General features: G+C 37.0%; 1 protein-coding gene across 7 annotated transcripts in view; it reads left to right on the top strand.

Annotated features, from left to right (window-relative positions):
- LOC122032514 overlaps positions 1-20697 on the top strand; it is a 126560-nt gene extending 105863 nt beyond the window's left edge. For 3 of the 7 annotated variants that reach the window (XM_042591816.1, XM_042591815.1, XM_042591813.1), the window contains 2 exons: positions 13478-13534; positions 20402-20697. In XM_042591816.1, coding sequence (XP_042447750.1) covers positions 13478-13534; positions 20402-20461 — 117 coding nt within the window. In that variant the 3' untranslated portion in view covers positions 20462-20697. Of the gene's footprint in view, positions 1-2604; positions 12340-13477; positions 13535-20401 lie in introns of all 7 variants that reach the window. The other 4 variants (XR_006126115.1, XR_006126116.1, XR_006126117.1 and 1 more) reach the window with 3 other exon arrangements.
- Positions 20698-21648: the final 951 nt, after the last annotated feature.

Genomic DNA, 21648 nt, shown 5'->3' with positions numbered 1-21648 from the left:
TACAAATTTTAGAAGACTTACTGCGAGCGTGTGTGATCGACTTCCAAGGGAGTTGGGAATCGAAGCTACCGCTTGTAGAGTTCACTTATAACAATAGTTATCAGTCATCTATAGGCATGACTCCTTATGAGGCACTTTATGGAAGGAAATGCAGATCTCCTATCTATTGGGATGAAGTGGGAGAAAGGGCAGAGGTGGGTCCAAAAATCGTGAGGCATACGGCGGACCTAATAGCCAGAATCATGGGGAGAATGAAGACTGCTCAAAGTCGACAAAAAAGCTATGCTGACAAAAGGAGAAAGGACTTGGAATTTGCAGTTGGTGATCACGTTTTTGTGAAAATAGCACCGATGAAGGGTGTTATGAGATTTGGAAAGAAAGGTAAGCTCAGCCCGAGATTCATTGGGCCCTTCGAGATCCTAGATAGGGTGGGGACATTGGCATATCGGGTGGCCTTGCCACCTAATCTTGCAAGGGTACATAATGTGCTCCATGTCTCAATGCTGCGTAGGTACATGTCGAATCCCTCCCACGTGCTGAATTTTGAACCACTGCAGCTTATCCCAGATCTGTCCTATGATGAGAGACCCATACAAATATTGGACCGACAAGAGAGGAAGCTATGGAGCCGGACGGTCAAGATGGTTAAGGTCAAGTGGCTGAACCACGCTAATGAGGAGGCCACTTGGGAGATAGAAGCTGACATGAGGGACTGCTACCTGGAGTTAATTGGTAAGTTTAAAATTTTGAGACGAAATCCATTTAAGAGGGAGAGGATTTGTAAGGTCTGATTTTTTGTAAAAAAAAAAGAAAAGAAAAATTCAAGGGGGAGCATGATAATAGACTCTTTATTTTACTTAAGGGGGGCTAAATTGGTAAAATAATCAACTAATGGACATATGAGCTCGTCCCAATTGGTAAAGAATGAACCTAATCCTAAGGTTTAGTTCTTATAAGAGGGGTGGTGAAGAGGAAATAAAAAAAAAGAGAAAGACAAAGGAGAGCTCTCGGCGGAAGAAAAGAAAGGGGGAGGGAGAGCTCTTGGCTTCGACCTTGGAAGGAAGAACGAGGCCAAAGGGACGCCCCACCGTTGTTTCTCGTCGTCACCTGCGCCAACACCAAGCCTCCGAGCAAGGCACCTCTTAAACCTTTTTCTTTCCACTCCTTTAAGTCTGTTTTCGCAGTAGTTTTTCCCAACTTTTCTTTCTGCTCCTTTGAACCCATATACGCAACAGGTTTTGAGGGATTTCTAGGTTATCCACAACAGTTTTTTTTTAAGGGGGATTTGAGGGCTAAGAACAGCAGATTATGGGAAATTTCTGGGTTATACACAGCAGGATTTTGATGGGAAATTAGGGCATGAGCAGTAAGTTTTTGAGGGGGAGTTGGGCATTACAAGTAGCAGGTTTCTGGAAGGATTCCTTGGGCTATTTGCGGCAAGATTTGAGAAGTTGTTGAAGTGTGTGTGGGTGGCAACAGATTTTGCCAAATGATTGGTCATTTGTTATTCGAGGAGGTCTAAGAGTGTGGATGTTTATTTAGCCTTAAGTAGTTAGTAATGTTCATATCTACCAAGCATCACGTAGTCAATGGTATACATGTATATTTGAGCCTAGTATAGATTAATGGTATGATTGTTTGATTGGCTCTATGTGGAAAATGATACTCATGCTTGCTTATTTAGTTTTATTTATTGAATGGTATCCATGCTTATCGAGTTCATGTAGTTAATGATATACATACATATTTGAGCCTAGTATAGATTAATGGTATGATTGTTTGATTGGCTTTATGTGGTAAATGATACTCATGCTTATTTAATTTTATTTAGTGAATGATATCCATGCTTATCGAGTTTATGTAGTTAATGGTATACATGCATATTTGAGCCTCATATAGATTAATGGTATGATTGTTTGATTGGCTTTATGTGATAAATGATACTCATGCTTATTTAGTTTTATTTATTGAATGGTATACATGCTTATTTGAGCCTCGTGTAGTATAATGGTATGATTGCTTAATTAGCTTTACGTAGTAAATGATAATCGTGCTTATTTAGCCTTAATGAAATCCATGTTTATTGAGTTCATGTAGTTAATGACATACATGTTTATGTTAGCCTTATTTAAATCAATGGTATGAATGCTTATTTAATGATGAAAAAAAAAAGACAATGATGATGAGGACTAATGGAAATTCTGTGAGGGCCAAGGCCCCAGAGGGACCCCTTTACGGGAGAAGGCCCCGGAGGGATCCCAATACTAGATTTTTATATTTGGCCACGGCCAGTGACAAGAGTTGCTGACGCCTTGCCACCTGATACCAAGGTTAAATAGATTGATCAATCGAACAAAGGATAAAGAATGACTAATGCATCTCCACCTAAGAATGATATACGATAAATGCTAAAGGAAAATGCTATATAATGTAATGATTGAAGGATACAAAAAAAAAATAATGTTGTGTGATACTCATAGTTTAATGTTTTATGAAAAAAATGCCTATATGTCTGCTTACTTGTTTGTTTGACAATAAATTCCAGGTAAAGGTAGATTTAATGATGTATGCGACTGGTCAAGGAATTTTGTTGGTTTGTGGCAGGTGAAGGAACAGATGACGTTGGAGGCTTGGACCCTTGACTAGACTGGGTTGGACAGTACACTCCCAAGGACCTTCCGATTCCGCATAAAGAATAAATAAAAAACATTTATGATTTAGAGAGAATAAAGTAGTAGTCAATTTAGATCCGCAGGATGCTTGACTGGTTTATTAATTACAAACAGTTTTCTTATTTATTAGAATGTTATATGGTGCATGGAATGTAAAAAAAAACAAAAAACAAAAAAAAAAAAACTTAGGATCGTTTTACCTCCCAAGTACGGTCATGCCAATTTTGGAGAAGGACAGTGAAGGCAACCATGGCATTGTCGTATCTTTTGACATGGTCATGCCAACTTTAGAGGACTCCACAGAAGATTTCATGAAAGACACACTAGACTTCACAAAAAGAATCACGTCATAGCCGTGTCTTTTCACATAGCCGTGTCTTTTTATGGAGGACTTCACAAAAGGTTTCATGGAGTGGCCGTGTATTTTGACACGACCATGTCTTTTCACAGAGTCCATAGAAAGAATCATGGCATGGCCATGTCTTTTCACACGACCATGTGGTGTGAAACAAGTTCCGGCCATGTCTCGCGGCACAACTGTGTTCGTCGGGCAAAATCAAGCCCAATGCAATGCTAAAACTCCAACTGCTTCCAACACAGCTTGGCCATGCTAAAAGGCACGACCGTGTCATTTCTGATATGGCCCGGTCGTGCCTCCCAGGCACAGTTGTGTTGAATCCCAAACTATATTGTGGACCATTTTTAAAAGTGGCGTAACTTTCTACACGGTTGGAGCCACGGGTTGTGCCATATATCAAAATATAGATAACTTCTGGATCTACAACTTTGCTTTAGAGTGCAACTTGAGAAAACCAGTCGTGCTAAAAGGCACAACCGTGCCTCTTAGGCATGGCCATATCGTGTTGTCTGTCTAGACTGCAGACCCAAAATAAAAAGGTCGTAACTTTCCGCACGGTCTATATATCAAAATATAGGTAACTTCAAGATCTACAACTTTGCTTTAGAGTGCAACCCGAGAAAATCGGGTCTAGCCGTGTCGCGTCATTCATCCAAATTACAGACTAAACTTTGAACCACCATAACTTTCGGCTCAGTTAGAGCCACGAGCTCTGCCACCTATCAAAATGTAGATAATTTCAAGAGGTGCAACTTTTGTTCAGAGTTCAACCTGAGAAAACTAGGTATAAGGGGTGAAAATTCCATTTTGTTAGAGCCCTATAAAGGAGGCAGATTTGGAAAGTTTATGGAAGGTTTAAAAGGGTCAAGAAAGCCCTTCTTTGGGTTATCTTGGACCTGGGGACTCCGTCCCCCTCTTTGGGAGAGCTCTTCCCCTCTAGGGAAAACCCTAGAGCAACTATCTTAATCCATCTTGACAATTCGTCCATCTCCGGAGCAAGGATTTCATCCAAGAAGACCGACAACGCATTGATAAGCATTTCTCCTCTCTCTATCTTGTGTTTTGGATTGTAGAATGATATTCTTCTTATCTCTTGGTTGTATTTCCTTTGCCATGGAGTAGATCCTCCGAATTTTAGGATGTAGGGAGTAATTATGATGTGATGTTGACGTGTGAACTATATATTTGATTATTTCCTTGTTCTATGATATGCTTATGACTTGTTCTATTGTGAGCCTTGTTTGTATTTGATGAAATGTGTATGTGATGAATGCAAATGGATGTGAGACCTTAGTGAAGGAGGGTATCATTTTAACCGAACTTTCTAGAGTTTCACCTTGAAATAGGGACCAATTCTCTATAAAGGATTAACTAATTAGAGTTTAATGGATTTTCACCAATTCAATGTTAAGAAGTGACATGTATAATCTAGACTGTATGACCATGGGACCTCATATGATAGGGGGTATTCTTTGAACCGGACTTTCTATGTTATATCTTCTACTTTGTGGAATTGAAGCTCAATGGTGTAAACACTCCGGTGTAATCTTCGTGGGGTTATGCCGGTATTTAGTCAGAATCCCTACAAGAGTGTAAGCATAGTGTTAAGGAGATGAATAATACATAGGGACATTAACTAGCATCAAAGTGAAACCAAAATCCTAGAATCATCCTCCAAATCCAACTTCACCCTTCGATTACTTGCCTTCCCTTCTCTGCTCTAAGCCCTTTCTCGACCTCTCTCTTGCTCTCTCTCTCTTTCTCGCGCTCTCTGTCTCTTTCTCTCTCTCTTAATCTCTAGTTCTTAAGCTTTCACACAACTTTCGATTGTCTAGATAACTTGCTTTGCAAACTCGACTAGTGCTTAATCAACAGTCTTGTGGATCGATATTTTTATTACGTGACGACTTAACTGTGCACTTGTGGTGAGACAATAGGGAATCAATTCTATTAAAGTGCATATAATTCTTAGGGTATTTTCCTATGCACTCCCCTTTACTCCTCAAGTTGATATATTTGCAATCTATTTACAATTTAGTGCTCAATTCTTCCCTCAAGCTGATTTATAAATATTATAAAAAATTAATTTGTTTCAAATATACTAAAGTTTAAAACCTCTCAAAGAAAGTGAGCAAATCTACTAGTTGATCTATGTAACTAAAGAGGTGAGAATCTTCTTTATGACGAAATGTCAATCAATCTCAATATGTTTTCTCCTCGTATGAAAGAGAAAATTAAACTGATGTGCATAACAACTTGATTATCATGTTATGCCTTAATTGACTAGCTCAGAAAATTAGCTACCTAGTGACTAAATAGTTGAGCCATACCTTGTTTGAGCCAGATGATCCTAGACTCATAATGTTTTGCCTTTGCACTTGACCTAGCTGCAATAGTTGGCTTCTTGCTCTTCTAATGCATTAGCCTATCTCTTGGAAAAGCACAATAGCTTGATGCAGACCTCCTGCTTTTCCCAATCTTCATCTATACTCCCCATAAACATCAAAATTAGCCTAAAACAAAATAATTCAGCCTTAAATAAATTTGATTTAACTTTAAATTCATCCATCAAGCCTAAAGAACCATAAAACAAATAATTGTTGCCAATTACCCCTTAATTTTGGGTATAATATATAATCGACTATGGATTTACTATAAGGATGAGGTTTTTGGAACTATGGTTTGATTAGGAGGTGAATGGATAATCTTTTCTTGTCATTCTTGCTAATCCAACACCTTTAAATGAAACAATGGGGTAAACTCTACGAGTGAGTACTATACGACTTTAGAATTCACAGCTACAAGCTTGGAGCACTTAGTGAAGCCCTTAACATTACCCTTTTTAATCTAGAATCTTCCCTAAATCAAGAAAACCCTTGGGATATATGTTGTCTACCCAAACAATCCATTGAGACCTTGCTCACTTTCTGCAACTTACCTCTATTGTCCTAGGCAAGCTTTGGTCGTCGCTAGAGACCTTCTAGTGAATGATTACAATCCTAAATAATCCAAAAGCTTCTAGATATCCTCTAATAGTAAACAAACTCTAAATACCTTCAAACTTATCCCAAAAAAGATAAAGATCTAAACTTGGTGAGTTAAAGAGTGTTACTGAAAAGAGCTTTAAATCCACATATAAAGCCTTGCTTTTGCTTCCAAAGCCTCTTGGTATTCCATTGTGCACTTAGAGTATGATGAAGATTAGAAATGTTTTTTTGTAAGTATTGGTGCAAAAATATTGACCAAACAACCTTTATAAAGCTACAACAGTCACTTCTAGGTGATTTGGTCTACCAAAAACTAAGGTTGGTCAAGCAACCTTCGATTTCTCACCATTATAAACTTGGAACATGAAGCTGAAATTTGGTTCAGTCAGCTTGACCATTTGTTAATAGTCGATTGGTGCTGTTTGGCCAACTAAACTCTAATGTTTAGTCAACCCAGGTCGTGTTCAAGGGTGAATTAAGGTTTACATTGGATTAACCCTTCAAATGTTAAGGCCAGACCTCAAAACAACACCCTCCCATCAAATACCCCTAGAGTTTTGGATGAAATTTCGTAGATAATAAAGTCCTACTTAAAGGCTAAATCATATCAATATAATCAATCCACCCCAATATACAACATCGATCAATATACATAGGTCTTAATCTCCAAATCACATGATATCCTTCACACTTTAAGTGTAACTCATCAAATACACACCTAACTTAAATCAAATTACCAAACCATCAAAAGACCTTATTCCAACCTAACCACATTGGAGGAACCATTGTCCCAAAATGAGAACTTAGCTCTCGAGTGTCATTAAAATGTCTGACTATCATATCAACTACAACCTATACCATCTTGTTCAAGCACAACCTCTTAAACAACCTAGGAAATGGAATGCAAAGCTAATGACAATACAATGGCAAACTAGCTATGCCAAGAATGTGAAGTAATAATGCATTTGCAAATTTCTGTTGAAAAGTGACAAGGAAATTTAAATTAAAAGCTGGATTTGGGACTAGTGATGGTTGTGACAGAATAGTAAAATTTTGAGTATGATATAGGCTCAACCCTAGACTTACACCTAGACTTGCAGTTATATATCTCCAGCCTGGTTAGCAAGATCGGCCAATTCATATCTGAGTCAACCACTTTGGATTAAAATTGAGAGATTGGATACCTATAAATATCACTTCGAAGTATGTCAAAAATGTAATCACATGAAATCCTTTCAAAATCAATTTAAAATCAGACACCATTTTAAGAAACTTGGATGAATTTGTTGATTGATCTCAAAGCCAACAATTTTGGTGACTGCTTAGCCATAATATATGATGTGGGTGGCATGCAAGGACTTGAAACTGGACCTTGAGGCTTGGCAATGGCTAGTAAAGGAGAGAGATGCTCATCCATAAATTACCACAAAGTTCCACGCTCTATGAAGACTAGGGAGTAGCAATGGAAATGAAAATGGTGGGAAAAACATGGGACGAGGATAGAGAATGCCAAAAACCTTTTATATGATAAATATAATTTATAAGTAAAAAAAATATTAACTTACATAAAATTTATCAAGAGAAACCATAATGCTATAAGTAATAAATCAGTATAAAGTGATAAGAATATGAATGACATATTTTATTGAAATAGCTTAATTAATTTGGTATTATCTAGTATAAATATGATATTGACAATACTCTAGTGTTATTTATCACTATGTTAATTATCTAAAATTATTTTAATAATAAAAATATTTATTTATTAATCATTAAATATTATTTACTAATAATCATGGATTAATTATTTAACAATATAATATTTAATTTAATAATATAATAATAATTTTTATCATATAATTTTGTACATAAAGGGGAGTTTTGGCGCAACGATAAAGTTATTGTTTTGTGACCAAAAGGTCACGAGTTCGAATATGGAAAACAACCTCTTGCCAAAAACAGGTAAGGTTGCGTACAATGAATCTTTCCTCGGGATCCCGCATGGTGGGAGCTTCGTGCTCCGAGCTACCTTTTTTATATATATAATTTTGTGTATATACTAATTATATAGAAAAGACATAATTTAAAATTGAAGCATATACTAATTATATAGAAAAGACATAATTTAAAATTGAATTAAATAATCATGTAATAATTATTAGAAATATAAATTTATTTACATTCTTTCGTCCTTCTAGAATGATGACTCTTAAGAGATGGTGGCTGCAAACAAACTGTTAATCAACCTCCTCGAGTCCAAAACTTGAAGTTTACACACATTTTGAAGAAATGTAGTGGCATAATTGAGGTCATGGCTAATTGGTCTATTGACAAGAGATTGTAGTCCAAGATAAGAACAAACACTACTAAATCTAAATCAAAAGAACTATGTTTTCAAAAATAACCATTGATCTTAAGAGAAGAAAAGTTCCATCAGCGATTCAAACTATAACATCATCAAGAAATAGGGTGTACCAAAAAAACTCCGCCCATGATGAATAAACTCTATCATGGCAAGCCCTAATTCTAGATAAAGGAAGAGGTTTATATTAGGTTGGCAGCCAACGTCAAACATAGAAAAATGTTATATATAAATACATCAAACCATTGTGCTAATCTTAGGTTGTTCCTTAAAAGGAACGCGTTGCAGAGTCTAGCAGTAACATCTAGGCAAGGACTATTACATATCTATGAGAACTTAGATGTAGTGTTAAATATATAAGAGTTTATTACACTTTAGGTTGAATAAGAATAGATATTATAGTAATACTGATTGTCTCATATTTGGAATATGAAATGTAGAAACACTCATTAACAAAAGATGATAGAGAACTTAAGTTATGCTACACAAAGAGTAAAATGAGAAATGGAATAGGTATTGTTATGGATAGTTTATTAAGAGACGTAATAGTAGTAGTTAGGAAAAAGATAGGATTATAACTCTCAAGATAATGGTGATAAAAGAAACTATTAATGTAATTAACATATATGCAGCTCAAGTAGGATTAGATGAATACTCGAAATATAGATTTTGGGAAGACGTAGGTTATGTACTATAAATTTTTTTGTCAAACGAGATAATTTTAATAAGAGATCTAAATTGACATTAGGAGGAAGAAATGAAGAATATGATAAAGTGCATGGGGTTATAGTTTTGAAACAAGAATGAAGAAGGAAAAATTATATTAGATTTTGCAGTAACATATGAACTTATAATAGTTAACACGCTTTTCAAGAACATTGTCTGATTAGTGGAGGGTAAGTACTCTAGTTCCTCTGTATAACAAAAGGAGACATTCAAAATTCTGTGAATTAGAGGGGCATTAAGCTAATGAACCATACTATGAAATTTTAGGAAGAGTGATCGAAAAAAGATTAGGAGACCAATGTGATTGAAAATTAATTTCAATTCATGCTTGGAAGGTCGATGATAAAAGTTATACATCTTAGATAACTGATTGAAAAGTATTGGAAAAAAAAGACTTACACATGGTATGACCTAGAAAAGCGTATAATAGAATCTCGAGGGAAATTATGTAGAGAATTCTAGAGAAGAAAGGTGTCCCTATAGCATATATTGAAACAATTAAGGATTTGTATGTGGCTATATTGACAAGAGTGAAGACTACAGGTGGATTAGCTGAAGCATTTTCTAAAAATATAGGGTTGTATCCTAGAACTGTAAGTCCATATCTTTTTACACTAGTCATGGATGAACTCGCTGGACACATCTAAGAAACATTACATTGGTATTTGTAGACGACATCAAATCTTAGTGAGAAATGGTAGATGTAAAAGGTTTTTGTCTTAGTAGAATAAAGACAGAATATATAGAATTTAAGTGTAGTAGTATTGGATGTAGCAAGATAATTGTTAAGACAAAAGATGATGAGTTATATATAACTAAGAGCTTTAAGTATCTAAGATTGTTTCTACAAAAGGATGGATGATTGATAGAGATGCTTTACATAGCATACAAGTAGGATGGTTGAAGTGAAAAAGGGTGTCAGATATTCTTTGTGATCATAAGATATCTTTAAAGATTAAAGGGAAATTTTACAAAATTGTGGTTAAAGTTTTATAAAATTATGGTTAGACCTATTATATTATATGAAGTGAAATGTTGGGTTATGAAGCGAACACATGAGTAGAAAATAAGAGTCACAAAGATGAGAATGTTAAAATAGATGTGCATACATATGAGGATGGATAAATAAGAAATAAAAATATTAGAAAAAAAGTTAGGCATGCGCTTACTAAGGAAAAATTTCGAGAGACATTTAAGATAATATGAATATGTACTTAGGTAATCAATAAATGTCTCAGTTAGGCAATGAGAAACTATAACAAATATGCACATTAAGTGAAGAAGAGGGAAACCAAAGAAGACATGATTAACAACGATAAAATAAGATAAAATTCATTTAAATATAGATGAGAATATAGCTGAGGATCGAGCCCAATGTATCCATATAACTGACTCTACTAAGTGAGATAAAGGCTTAATAGTTATTGCTTTTGTTGGGGGTGTATCAAGCAATTTAATATCTTTTGATGCCCCACAATGCATAACTTAAAACTTTTGGTTTTTCACAAATTATAGCATTGTCAAAAATAGGGTGTATCAAGCAATTTGATATCTTCAGATGCCCCCGGAGTTCATAACTCAATTTTTTATTTTTCACAAACTAAAGCATGATTTAAAAATGGTTGCATCAAGCAATTTGATATCTTTGGATGCCTTACGCATTGTTTGGGAAGAGGTGAGGGAAGTGGAGGGAAGGGTAAAGAAGGGGAAGTAAAACTTGAAACCCTGTTTGAGAGGAAGTGAACTACGGAAAGGAAAGGTAAGGAAGGGTAAGCTTTAACCTTCCTTACCCATGAAACGAAAGAATTTCTTACACCCCGATTTGGGGTGTAAGGAAGGGTAAGGGGAATTTAAAAAACTTATGTTCCAGTTTTATCCCTGTTTTATTATATTAATTCTAAAAATCATTGTTTTAGGTATCCTTTACGTCACAATGAAAAACACTCGCATCGCCCGACTCGCACCGCCCAACTCGCACCGCCCAACGCTTGCACTCCGTCGATGCCGACACCGACTTTGACGCCAACTTCGATGCTGGCACTGATGTCGACATCGACTTTAACAAATGAGCTACAATTGCTTGAATACGTAAGTCTTAACTAATAAATGTATGTAAGATGCACTGGATTTTTGAACGCGTATGTCTTTAATAAAAGTGGGGGTAATTTTGTAACTTTATATATTTAACCTTCATTACCCTCATTTTCCTCCCAAACATGGTAACACATGTTATGTTAATGAACCTTCCCTCCCTCCCAAACAAGGAGAATAAAAATACTTTACTTCCCTTCTCTTTCCCTCCATTCCCCTCCCTGCCCCTTCCGTTAATGAACCTTCGCTCACTCTTAGAGTACATAACTCAAAACTTTTGGTTTTTCACCTTGCACTAACCGCCTTAGAAAACTAACTCTTCGTGCTACAGTGTCAGTACCTCTTAGGTTGATTGTACTCTTCCCAGACTCTTGGGGCTTTTTCTGCAGCAACTCCATTTGTTCCTTGTTGAATGGATTTGGCACAGAGGATGTTTGATTCTATGTTGTGTTGTGATTTCCTCTGCTGTCTCTATCTTGCAAGGGACATGATGGTTTCCAGTCTATTGGTTTGCCATGAACCATCTAACAGGCCTCCTTTATGTGCTGAGGTATACAGCAACGCTCACAGAATCTATGATTGCTTTGTTGCTGATTCTGCTGGATTGTGGTCCATGGGCTGCAAGAGCTGAGCTCTAAGTATCAGTATTGTGAGAATTATTCCTTACACTTTACTTTCCTACTTTTCTCCTTTCTTTGAACCTCTGCAATGCATTCTAAACAATTGGAAGGATTTAATGCTCAAAATTCCCCTCAAACCTCATTTGTGTCCTTATTTAAGCCAAGGATAAATTTATAGATGCTCTTTTGATGAATCTGTTGATATTGTCTGCTATTAATTGGGCAGTTCTACTTTGTTTCGAGAATGTCCAGATGCTGCCAGTCGCAAGCCAGCATATTGAAATAGTCTGTTGTTGACATCTCTTGTTGTCTAATATCACAGTAATTCTTTTGATCTTGAAAATAGCTGATGTTTCTTTGTTAGAATGCCTCAGACAGCATCCCAGATTCCTTGGCTGTCTTGTAGTGCATGCTCTCTCCAATTACGTTTGTCATGGAATTTGACAATCAGGACATCAGCATAATGTTCTCCAATTTCCAGATTCTTTAACTGACTACCTTCTTCAGATGCTCCTCCATCGAGGTAATCCTTGTCGTCTCTGCACACAAATCAAAATGGACTGTGACCATTCATTAAAATTATTGCAATTGATCTTGTGAACTGTAATAGCCAGTGTACTAGTCTGATACACCAACAGATTGAGAGATTAAGCAGCCACCTTCTGCTCCATTGCTCATGTCTGACTTTAGAAATTTAGCATGTCTGATTTTTCAGAAAATTTGATGGAATGAATGGTCAGATCATGCTCAGATACCATGATACCATGAAGAGAATAATAGTTGTATGTTTTATTCCACTTATTCCTTCAATTTTCAGGAAAATACTGTGATATTTATAGCTTCAAGAGACAGTCCTTAATTCGTTATTTGGTAGAACAGAACAAGGAATTCTACTGAGACATCCTCCTTTAAAATATTGAAATATATCTGCTAGCTAAGATGGAAGGAAATCCTCCTCCAGAATAGGAAAAATTCTAATCACATATTCAGTCAACCCACAACTAACATGTCCAAATGCCATAGTAACTTGTAGGTAGAAGACACTACTAGGATAATTGATCCTAATAATTTTCCATTTCAACATTGTTAATGGACTTGAAATTTTGTGGCATAAAAATTTTTATTGGGAAGATCACTCATTTTCGATGGCAATTCCTGAGCCTTTGTTGTAATTTAAATTTTGAAAGGTTTAGTTGATTTCCTTGCTTACTCATATGCTCCATGCCTACATGAATAAATAGTAAACCATTAATTTTTTCATCCATTACATTATCTTATAATATTTATGCAATTGAATGACCAACTCGCAGTTGCATATTAGTGACTTCATAAAAAATAAACAATGAATTAAATAAATAAATAAACAAGATCCATATATAAATCAACTAGTCTTAACAATTGCCAAATTTTTAGTGAAATAAATATTGCAATGACATTCTTTCTTTCAAGGAGCCATATCTGTAAATCTGTAAAACCTGTAGGCAAAGAAGAAATGTACAAGAGTAAATTAGTTAGTCTGTTAGGAATTATAGTACTACATTATTTATGATGAAACGATAAATTTTGTGCCTCTTATCCTTATTTATAATTGCATGAACAATTTGCAAACAAATGTGATTTGGAGAAATCTATCAGTCTGAGTGTTTTTTTTTCCTTCTCAGGGAATCATATTGAAGCAAACTGGTAATATTGGAGATGCAGAAAGAATGTTCATACAAGTATGTAGGACTTTTTGCATTTTGCATTTTAATACTTGAGTTTGAAAGTATCATTTCATTGAAAATATTGTCATAGTTTATGAAACAACCTAAAACTTTATCGCCCTATAGCTTTCAAAACAAGTCGTGCAAAACTCTCAATAAATACAAAAATCAACTCTGTAATCGTGTATCTCAAAATATGTTCAACTTACAATTAGTAAAATAAATTTCTATCTGAACATCAGAATCAATAGTGTGAACAAATACCTAAAGATCCAAATGTGCACCCATCCACATTAAGGAATCTACGACATCTGACCAACAATTATGTTATCGACTCCTAAAAGAAAACTCAATAACCTAACGCGGAAAATAACGTAAACTGAAAAAGATGAATAAAAAAGGACAAAGCCATCAGGTGTGCACTGCTTGGTACAAGCTAGCTCATCCATCAAGACCCTCTATCTCCTCACTACTTGCACCATATGGATCTAGTGAGTCAAAAGACTCAACAAGTTCAAACATTTTAATGCAAGAAATAAACATGCATTCACAAACTTTTCAATATATATATTTTTAAGAAAATACCTTGAACATTTAAAATTTAAAACTTGTTGGCATCTAGTCCCATGGACCTTCAAACTTTAATAAAAGAACATCAGACATTAACTTTCAACATCAGAGTTCATATCATTGAATATGACTCCTTTTTCCTCAACCTCTGTGCATTTGGCCAAACTTTTATCCGTGTACTAGGTTGGTAAGGTTCACTGGTCCTTCTTAAGTCGGATTTCCAAACCCCTCTTCTTTAATAAGTTTCACACCCTTCTTAAACCGGATTCCCAAACCTCTTTTGTTTTAGTAAGATTCACCAGATCCTTCTTAAGTCGGATTCCCCTACCCTTCACATTATCACATACAGTTCACATTATTAAAACAAGATATTATTACTTTTCATGCATAGAAAGACATTACTAGATAAATCAAATGATTTGCTTACATGCTAAAACAAACAGTCAACTTGCGTACATCAACATCATACTAACAATTATGATAATAGAGTTCGAGGTGCTAATAGATGGGAAGTAAATAGAAATAGAAATGTCGTGATAAGGATCCTGCCCCCGTGCCCTCCCATCCCCTTTCAAGTCTCTAAGGCAGCAACAATTCCGGACTATTTCCAACAATTAACTTAAATCCAAAGGTCAACAAATTTGCGACAAATCTTCACCCCCACAACTCTAAGGTGGCAACAACTTCACAGAAATTCTAGCAACACATTTTCAAAACAAACGTCGATAAATCTACATCAAAAACTTCACCCATACACCTCTAAGGCGGCAGTAATTTCACAAATTCCAGCCACAAATTTTCAAACCAAGCGTCAACAAATCTGCATCAAAAATCTCACCTCCACACCTTTAAGGTGGCAGCAATTTCAAAAAAAATCCATCCACGAATTTTCAAACCAAACATCGACAAATCTGCATCAAAAAGCTCACTCCCACACCTCTAAGGTGGTGGCAATTTAACAGAAATTCCAATCACAAATTTTCAAATCAACGATTGACAAATTTGCATCAAAAACCTGATTCCAATCCTCTACGGCAGCACCAACTTCGCAATAATTCCAGCATCAAAATTCCTAAGTAAAAAGGTCATAGAACTTCGTTAAAACATCGCAATGATTGAAACGTATTCATTGTCCATAAAACATGCATCAAACATCAAACATTCATATTATGATCCATATAGTGCAGAAACAAATATTAGAAATCTTGCCTTGGTGTTTTGCATACGGGAAGTAACCCGCGTCTTAGTGTAGAAACAAATATTAGAAATCTTGCCTTGGTGTTTTACATACGGAAAGTAACCCACGAGACGGAGGAAAAAAATGACCTAAGAGTTCCGACGAAAATCTTCCTCTATCTCTTCCAAAGTTGCTGGGGTTTGGATGGGGGTGTGGGGAGGCTGATGGCTTTAAGGTGAGGGAAGAGGGAAAAGTCAAAACGAAAACCCAAGGCATGTATTTAAAAGGGTAAGTTAGGTTGGATTGCTAACAAATTAGGCAGGGTTTATTAACATATTAATTACTTAAACCTTGTAGTATCAATCTGTAAGATAAATCTTGATTTATTTAAGTAAACTATTTTTTTAAGCACTACAGTTTACATAGGATGTTTACTGTATAGTTTTCTATGTATGACTAAAATGCACCGTTATCATTTTCTTCTAGGCAAGTGCCAAACATACTGTTGGGATTCAATCAAAGTCCCACATTGGAAAGATATGGAAAAGATTATGGGTTTAAAAGGATGTATGATATCTCCATTAGTATGAGGCCTTTTAGGAAGAGCCCAAGAGTAAAGCCATGAGAGCCTAGGCCCAAAGTGGACAATATCATGCCATTGTGAAGATATGTGGATATCCTTTGGTCATAAAAAAATAATATTAGAGTCATGGTCCAGATTAGATTCCATGTGGGGTGACCTTGAATGAAGCTGCTGGAGGTTCACAGCAAGTCAAGGTGACCGGATGCTCGCGGGGAGGCCCGGAGCAGGTCAGGGTGATCGGATGCTCGTGGAGAGGCCCAGAGCAGGTCAAGAGTGATCGGATGCTCGCGTGGAAGACCCTTAGCAGGTCAGGATGACTAGATGGTGACCGAATGCTCATAGGGAGGCTCCGAGTAGCTCAGAGTGACCAGATGCTCGGGAGGAGGTTCAGAGCAGATCAAGGTGACCAGATGCTCGCGGAGAGTCCCGGAGTAGGTCAAGAGTGACTGGATGTTCGCGAAGAGACCCGGAGTAGGTCAAGAGTGACCGGATGCTCGCGGGGAGGCTCGGATCAGGTCAAGAGTGACCGGATGCTTACGGGTAAGACTTGGTGCAGGTTAGGGTGGTCGGATGTTTGCGAGGAGGACCGGAGCAAGTCAGAGTGACCAAATGCTTGCAAGGAGACTCGAAGTAGGTCAGGGTGAGGTGACTAGATGTGGATGCTCGCGGGGAGGCCTGAAGCAAGTTAGGGTGACTGAATGCTCGTGAGGAAGCCCGAACCATCAGAGTAATTGTAGTCATTCATTTGAGAGAAGTATTGTTAGGGATTTAATCAAAGTCCCGCATTGGAAAGATATGGAAAAGATCATGGGTTTAAAATGATATAAGATATCTCCATTGTCATGAGACCTTTTGGGGAGAGCCTAAGAGCAAAGTTATGAGGGTCTAGGCCCAAAGTGGATAATATCATGTCATTGTGGAATATATGAACATCCTTTGATAACAACAAAATCCATCGTGTCCAAGTTGTTGCATCCAACATGATGGACCTGTAAGGAAGTGATACCCTCGATACTGATTATGCTCCATATCAACTGGTAGGCCATGCATACGTGGCATTAGTCTAGTCCAGCACTCCTGCCCATGCATGTGAAAACTTAGGACTAGATGACCAATCTTCTCGAAGGTTGGTCGACCTGACCTCCTCCACTAGGTCGACACGTCAATATAAATTTATAGAAGATCGCTAGTTGCATTAAGAATGAGCTCCCTGAGACCCCACTCCTAGCTCCTCGAGCTCTTCACTTCGAGCTCCCAGAGCTCTCCCCTCCGATGCATTGAGCTCCTTAAGCTTCCTATGTCGAGCTTGATTTCTCTAGCTCACCATTCTGTTTTTGGCTTAGTGACCCTAGCGCATGGCTTATAATCCCATGACTCGCTCCTCCACTGCCCATGATCCCCTCAACCTAATGGCCAGGGAGGTAGTAGAGACTAAGGAGGTCAGACTAAAGAGGTCTTAGGGTTAGGATGCCTGTCCCAATAAATAGAAGGTAGGCGACGATATATCTATCTACTTCAGGCGAACACTTTAATACTATGCATCACTATTCTTGCTTCCACAACAGTATCATGGCTTAAGTATTGAAGGCGCTTTGCCGAATCACTTTGACGACCACACACACACACTTGTTTTTTGTGTGCAAGATGTTAGACTGATGGGCGGGCGGGCGGGCGAGCGGGCGGGGGTGCAGCACATGAAGCACACATGTGTTCCTCTCCTTTACGTATGATGGGCATGACTCTCTTTGGCTTCTCCTTAGTCTCATGTGTCACTTGAGTTTTTTCCTTCGCTAATATGGGACACTTGTCCTTGTAGTGCCCTCATTCCTTACACTTGAAACATACAATGTGATATTTATTTAGCCGAAAAAGATATACCTCTTCAAGTGTGGCTCCTTGACTCTCGTAGGGGTAGCACCCTCTTCATATGGCTCATAAAGGTAGATGTCTTGATCTCTTGAACTATGGAGTTTGATAGTGAGGTATACTAAAGCTTTATTTGCACCCCGAGTCATCAGCAACTTCTTATTTTAGCATCAATTGATTGCACTAGTCAAATACCTTGCATTTGTCGACCATCATAGTTGACCAAGAAACATTTTGATCACTTTCATTTTGGCCCTAGTCAACTACTTTTATTCCTAGTTGATTGGTATTGTTTATAGTCCACTAATATTGTTCCCATTTGACTAATATTGTTTCCAATTGATTTTAGGTTGAAAACATGGTTCCTAGTCGACTATTGGTCTATTCCATATTGCCTAACCTAAAATAGGCTTTTCCTAACCTAAGTTCAATTCTGAGTCGAATTCCTAATTGATTGCAAATACTAGTCGACTAATACTCCAATTCCACCATCTCTTAGACTGAATTTCCTCTCTAAGACTAAAATTTCATCATGCCAAGAGATCTCATGCTCCAGGACTTCGTTGTATGCTTAGTATAGGTCGACCATGACTTACCAAGACTTTATCCTTTCTTAGTACCAAGTCGATCTCAACCCATTAAGACTTTCTTTTCCTAGAGATTCCTCGTCTTTGGGACTTCATTCATTGTCCAGTGTCCAGTCATTGTTCACTTGCTAAAACTTTCCCCTTGCCTAGCCTCTAGCCACCTTTGAGCTGCCAGGACTTTTACTGCCTAGAATCCACTCTATGATTTCCAACCTTGTCTAGCATTTAGTCAACCATGACTTGATAGGACTTCATCTCTTGTTAAGCATCTAGTCCTCCATGACATGTCTAGACTTCCATTCCTACCTCACATCTAGCTACCCTTGACCTATTAAGACTTCCCATCAATTGTGTAACATCAATCACCATGACTTGTTAAGACTTCCCAACAACTACCCGACATCTAATCCTTCACAACCTATTGAGCTTCCCATCAATTGCTCGACATCCAATTGTCTATTATTGTTCGGACTTCATATCATGTACCTAGCATCTAGTCCTCCTCGACCTATTAGAACTTGCATTGCCAACACTACTAGAACTTCAACTACTAAATGTCTAGATAACTATGATCCACTTGTATTTCTCCCTTTCATTGGACTTCTAACTCACTTGAACTTTTTCACTATTAAGTTTCCGCTCAACCTTAACCTACTTGACATATCACTCAACCATCAAACATAATCAATCATCAAAACTCAATTCGAACATGATCAACCTTGATCATTTGTCAAGTGCGCCAACATGGCGTAGATGCTATTAGTTTTGTCTCTAGTCCAATTGGTGAATCTACAGTTGTACAAGTGATCATGAAGTGGTTGTTGCATCCAGCGAGTATAACCTAGAAAGCACTGTTCAAATCTGATGACTTATTTAATAGGTCTATAAAACTAGAGGGATTTTATTGCCATTGGTTGGTGGCAGAGGGAACAAAGAGGTGAACGTTTTTTCTCATGTGTGATTTTTTAACGTCTCTAGGGTTTTTGAGATATGATATTTGCTTTCTTCCACTCTTGCTATAAGAGAACCTTGGGAATACGAGAGCATCTTATATCTGGGATTTTTGTTTTGATTGTCTTGTTTAAATTTGATCAACAATGTTTCTTGGGGTTAGACTAAAGCTGAACCCATGTCATCTTGTGTTTGTTAGAGATGTTTGATTTCATTCGCATACAGAGTTTGTTAAGTTGTAAACACTTCGATCAAAGTGTTTGCAACACATTCATGACAGGTTTTGACTTCCAAATTCCCACATTCTAAATTCATCAGTCACAAATTATTCAATCTTAGGGTGACTGAGGCAGCAATTTAGTGTATTCTTCCTTCATGGACAGGAGTTGTGTTCGAATGGTATCAATCCAAGCAAACCATATCATAGCATTCTTGCCTCTAATACAAACTAATGCAATTAACTTCAGTTGCATATCATGTTAGCTTATAGCCTATCTTCTAAAAGTTTGTTCTCTTTTGGCAAGTGGATATTTGATTCAAGGGATAATCATTTTTTTCTCCTTTTTCTTGTCGTCATCTATTCTGCCTTTCACATGTTTTTGTTTAGTAATCAAGGTATATGCACTTCAACCAACTAATTCTAGAAGCAGACGATCTTCTCCTGAATAAATTTGAAACACAACTTATGTACACTTAGAAGCCGACCTTCATGATATTTGTTCTATTTGGAATTTGGACCTTGGTCCTCTTTTTGTTCATTTGAGTATTTTACGACTATACAACACCAGTGGGGACAATAATTTCCTCATGTTACTCTTGCACATGGCACCCATTCAACTATGAAAAGCATAGGAAGATACAGGACATTTTCCTATCTCCCCAATACAATGTTCTTATGTTAGCCATTTAAGTTGCCCATTTCTGGTATGTTAACCTAACACTATTTTTGGCATTTGCCAAGTGTGACAGCTTGTGGGAAATATCTCTAGATCATGGTTATTACCCATCTAAATGCAAACATTTGTTTTGATAGTTTTAGTTTCTTTCATATGATATTTGTTTACTTGATGGTCCCTTGTAACTAATTAGTACGTTATTGTAAACTTTATTCTTTACAAGAATTAATATGGTTTCACTGCTTGAATCAGGCAAGGTTCTTTGCGCCTGCAAATGTTAAACCTATTGTGGATCGTTACTTGGCAAAGTGAGTTGCCAATTTGGTGGAAGGTTAGCTTGACTAATTTTTGTTGCTACTGGGGCGAACCTTTGCTAATTGGAGATGCCTGTCCTCTTCCTTGATCTTATGCTGCAAATCTCTCCTTGTAATGGTGTAAATTATGTACCTTTTGAGTGCTCAGTTTGTTGATCTTAAGCTATGTAAATTGTGATCTACCTTGATGTATTTAGTCTATAGTACATTTTCTCTATGGAATTTTTTTAGTTTTGTAGTTGTTTTTTTTTTGCTAACCCAGGTATCTAGCTAATAGGTTGTGGATCACATGATTTAAGTTTTGAAAAACATGATTTTAAGAGAGTATTTAGTCATGGGTATGGATATTCCATGATATGCATCTTGAGCCCAGTCGGTAAATCATATCTACTTGGCTCTAGCCAAGCCAGCAACCATGCTAGGGTGGTTGATTTTGATAGGATTACTGAGGTTGACAACTCAAACCGAGCTCTCTCCGGGAATTGGTTGGCCATTCGCTCGGAGTCGACAAAATATATCAATTTTTACTAGAAGTCAACACCTCGGGCTGATCCCTCAAATCGAGCTCCTTGCGTCGAGCTTCCTTGGTTCTTTTAAGAAGCTCGTCCATTCTAAGGGCCCATGATCTCGACAAAAATAAACAAGGTTCATAATCTTCGCCGTTTAAGGAATAAGGGTTTGTGCATTACATGGTGTAGCAGATAACATCAACTATGATAGTGGGAATTAAAACAACTAGGGTTTAAAATTATCAAATGGAGTAGTTCTTCTAGAGATCCCAATGACAATCTATGTGGGATACGCCAAACCCATTGTAACATCCTAGTGGAATACCTACCCGATAAAAAGACTACAACTCCTCTTAACAGTAACAAATGAAACCTAGATACATAGTCACTTAGTTGTATAAGTATAAAAACTTACAGCCTATATGATTGAAAATAAATCATAATCACACTGTTTAATATGCAACTCACACGGTTGGATCAACAATCATGCAATTATATACTCAGCTACATGGTTGGAATAGAAAATAAAATAATAAACAGCCCACATGGCTTTAACAAAAATACAACGGAAGACATAGGAAAATCTCACAATAAAAAATAATACAATGTGTGTCAGCACGGCTTAAACACAACAAATACTGAAAACGGTAAAATAGCCACGAGGTTAAATATCAAG

This window comes from Zingiber officinale, chromosome 11A (assembly GCF_018446385.1).
Source record: "Zingiber officinale cultivar Zhangliang chromosome 11A, Zo_v1.1, whole genome shotgun sequence".
Classification (NCBI taxonomy): domain Eukaryota; kingdom Viridiplantae; phylum Streptophyta; class Magnoliopsida; order Zingiberales; family Zingiberaceae; genus Zingiber; species Zingiber officinale.
Note: the sequence above shows the minus strand (reverse complement) of the source record. Positions and strands in the feature narration are given on the sequence as shown.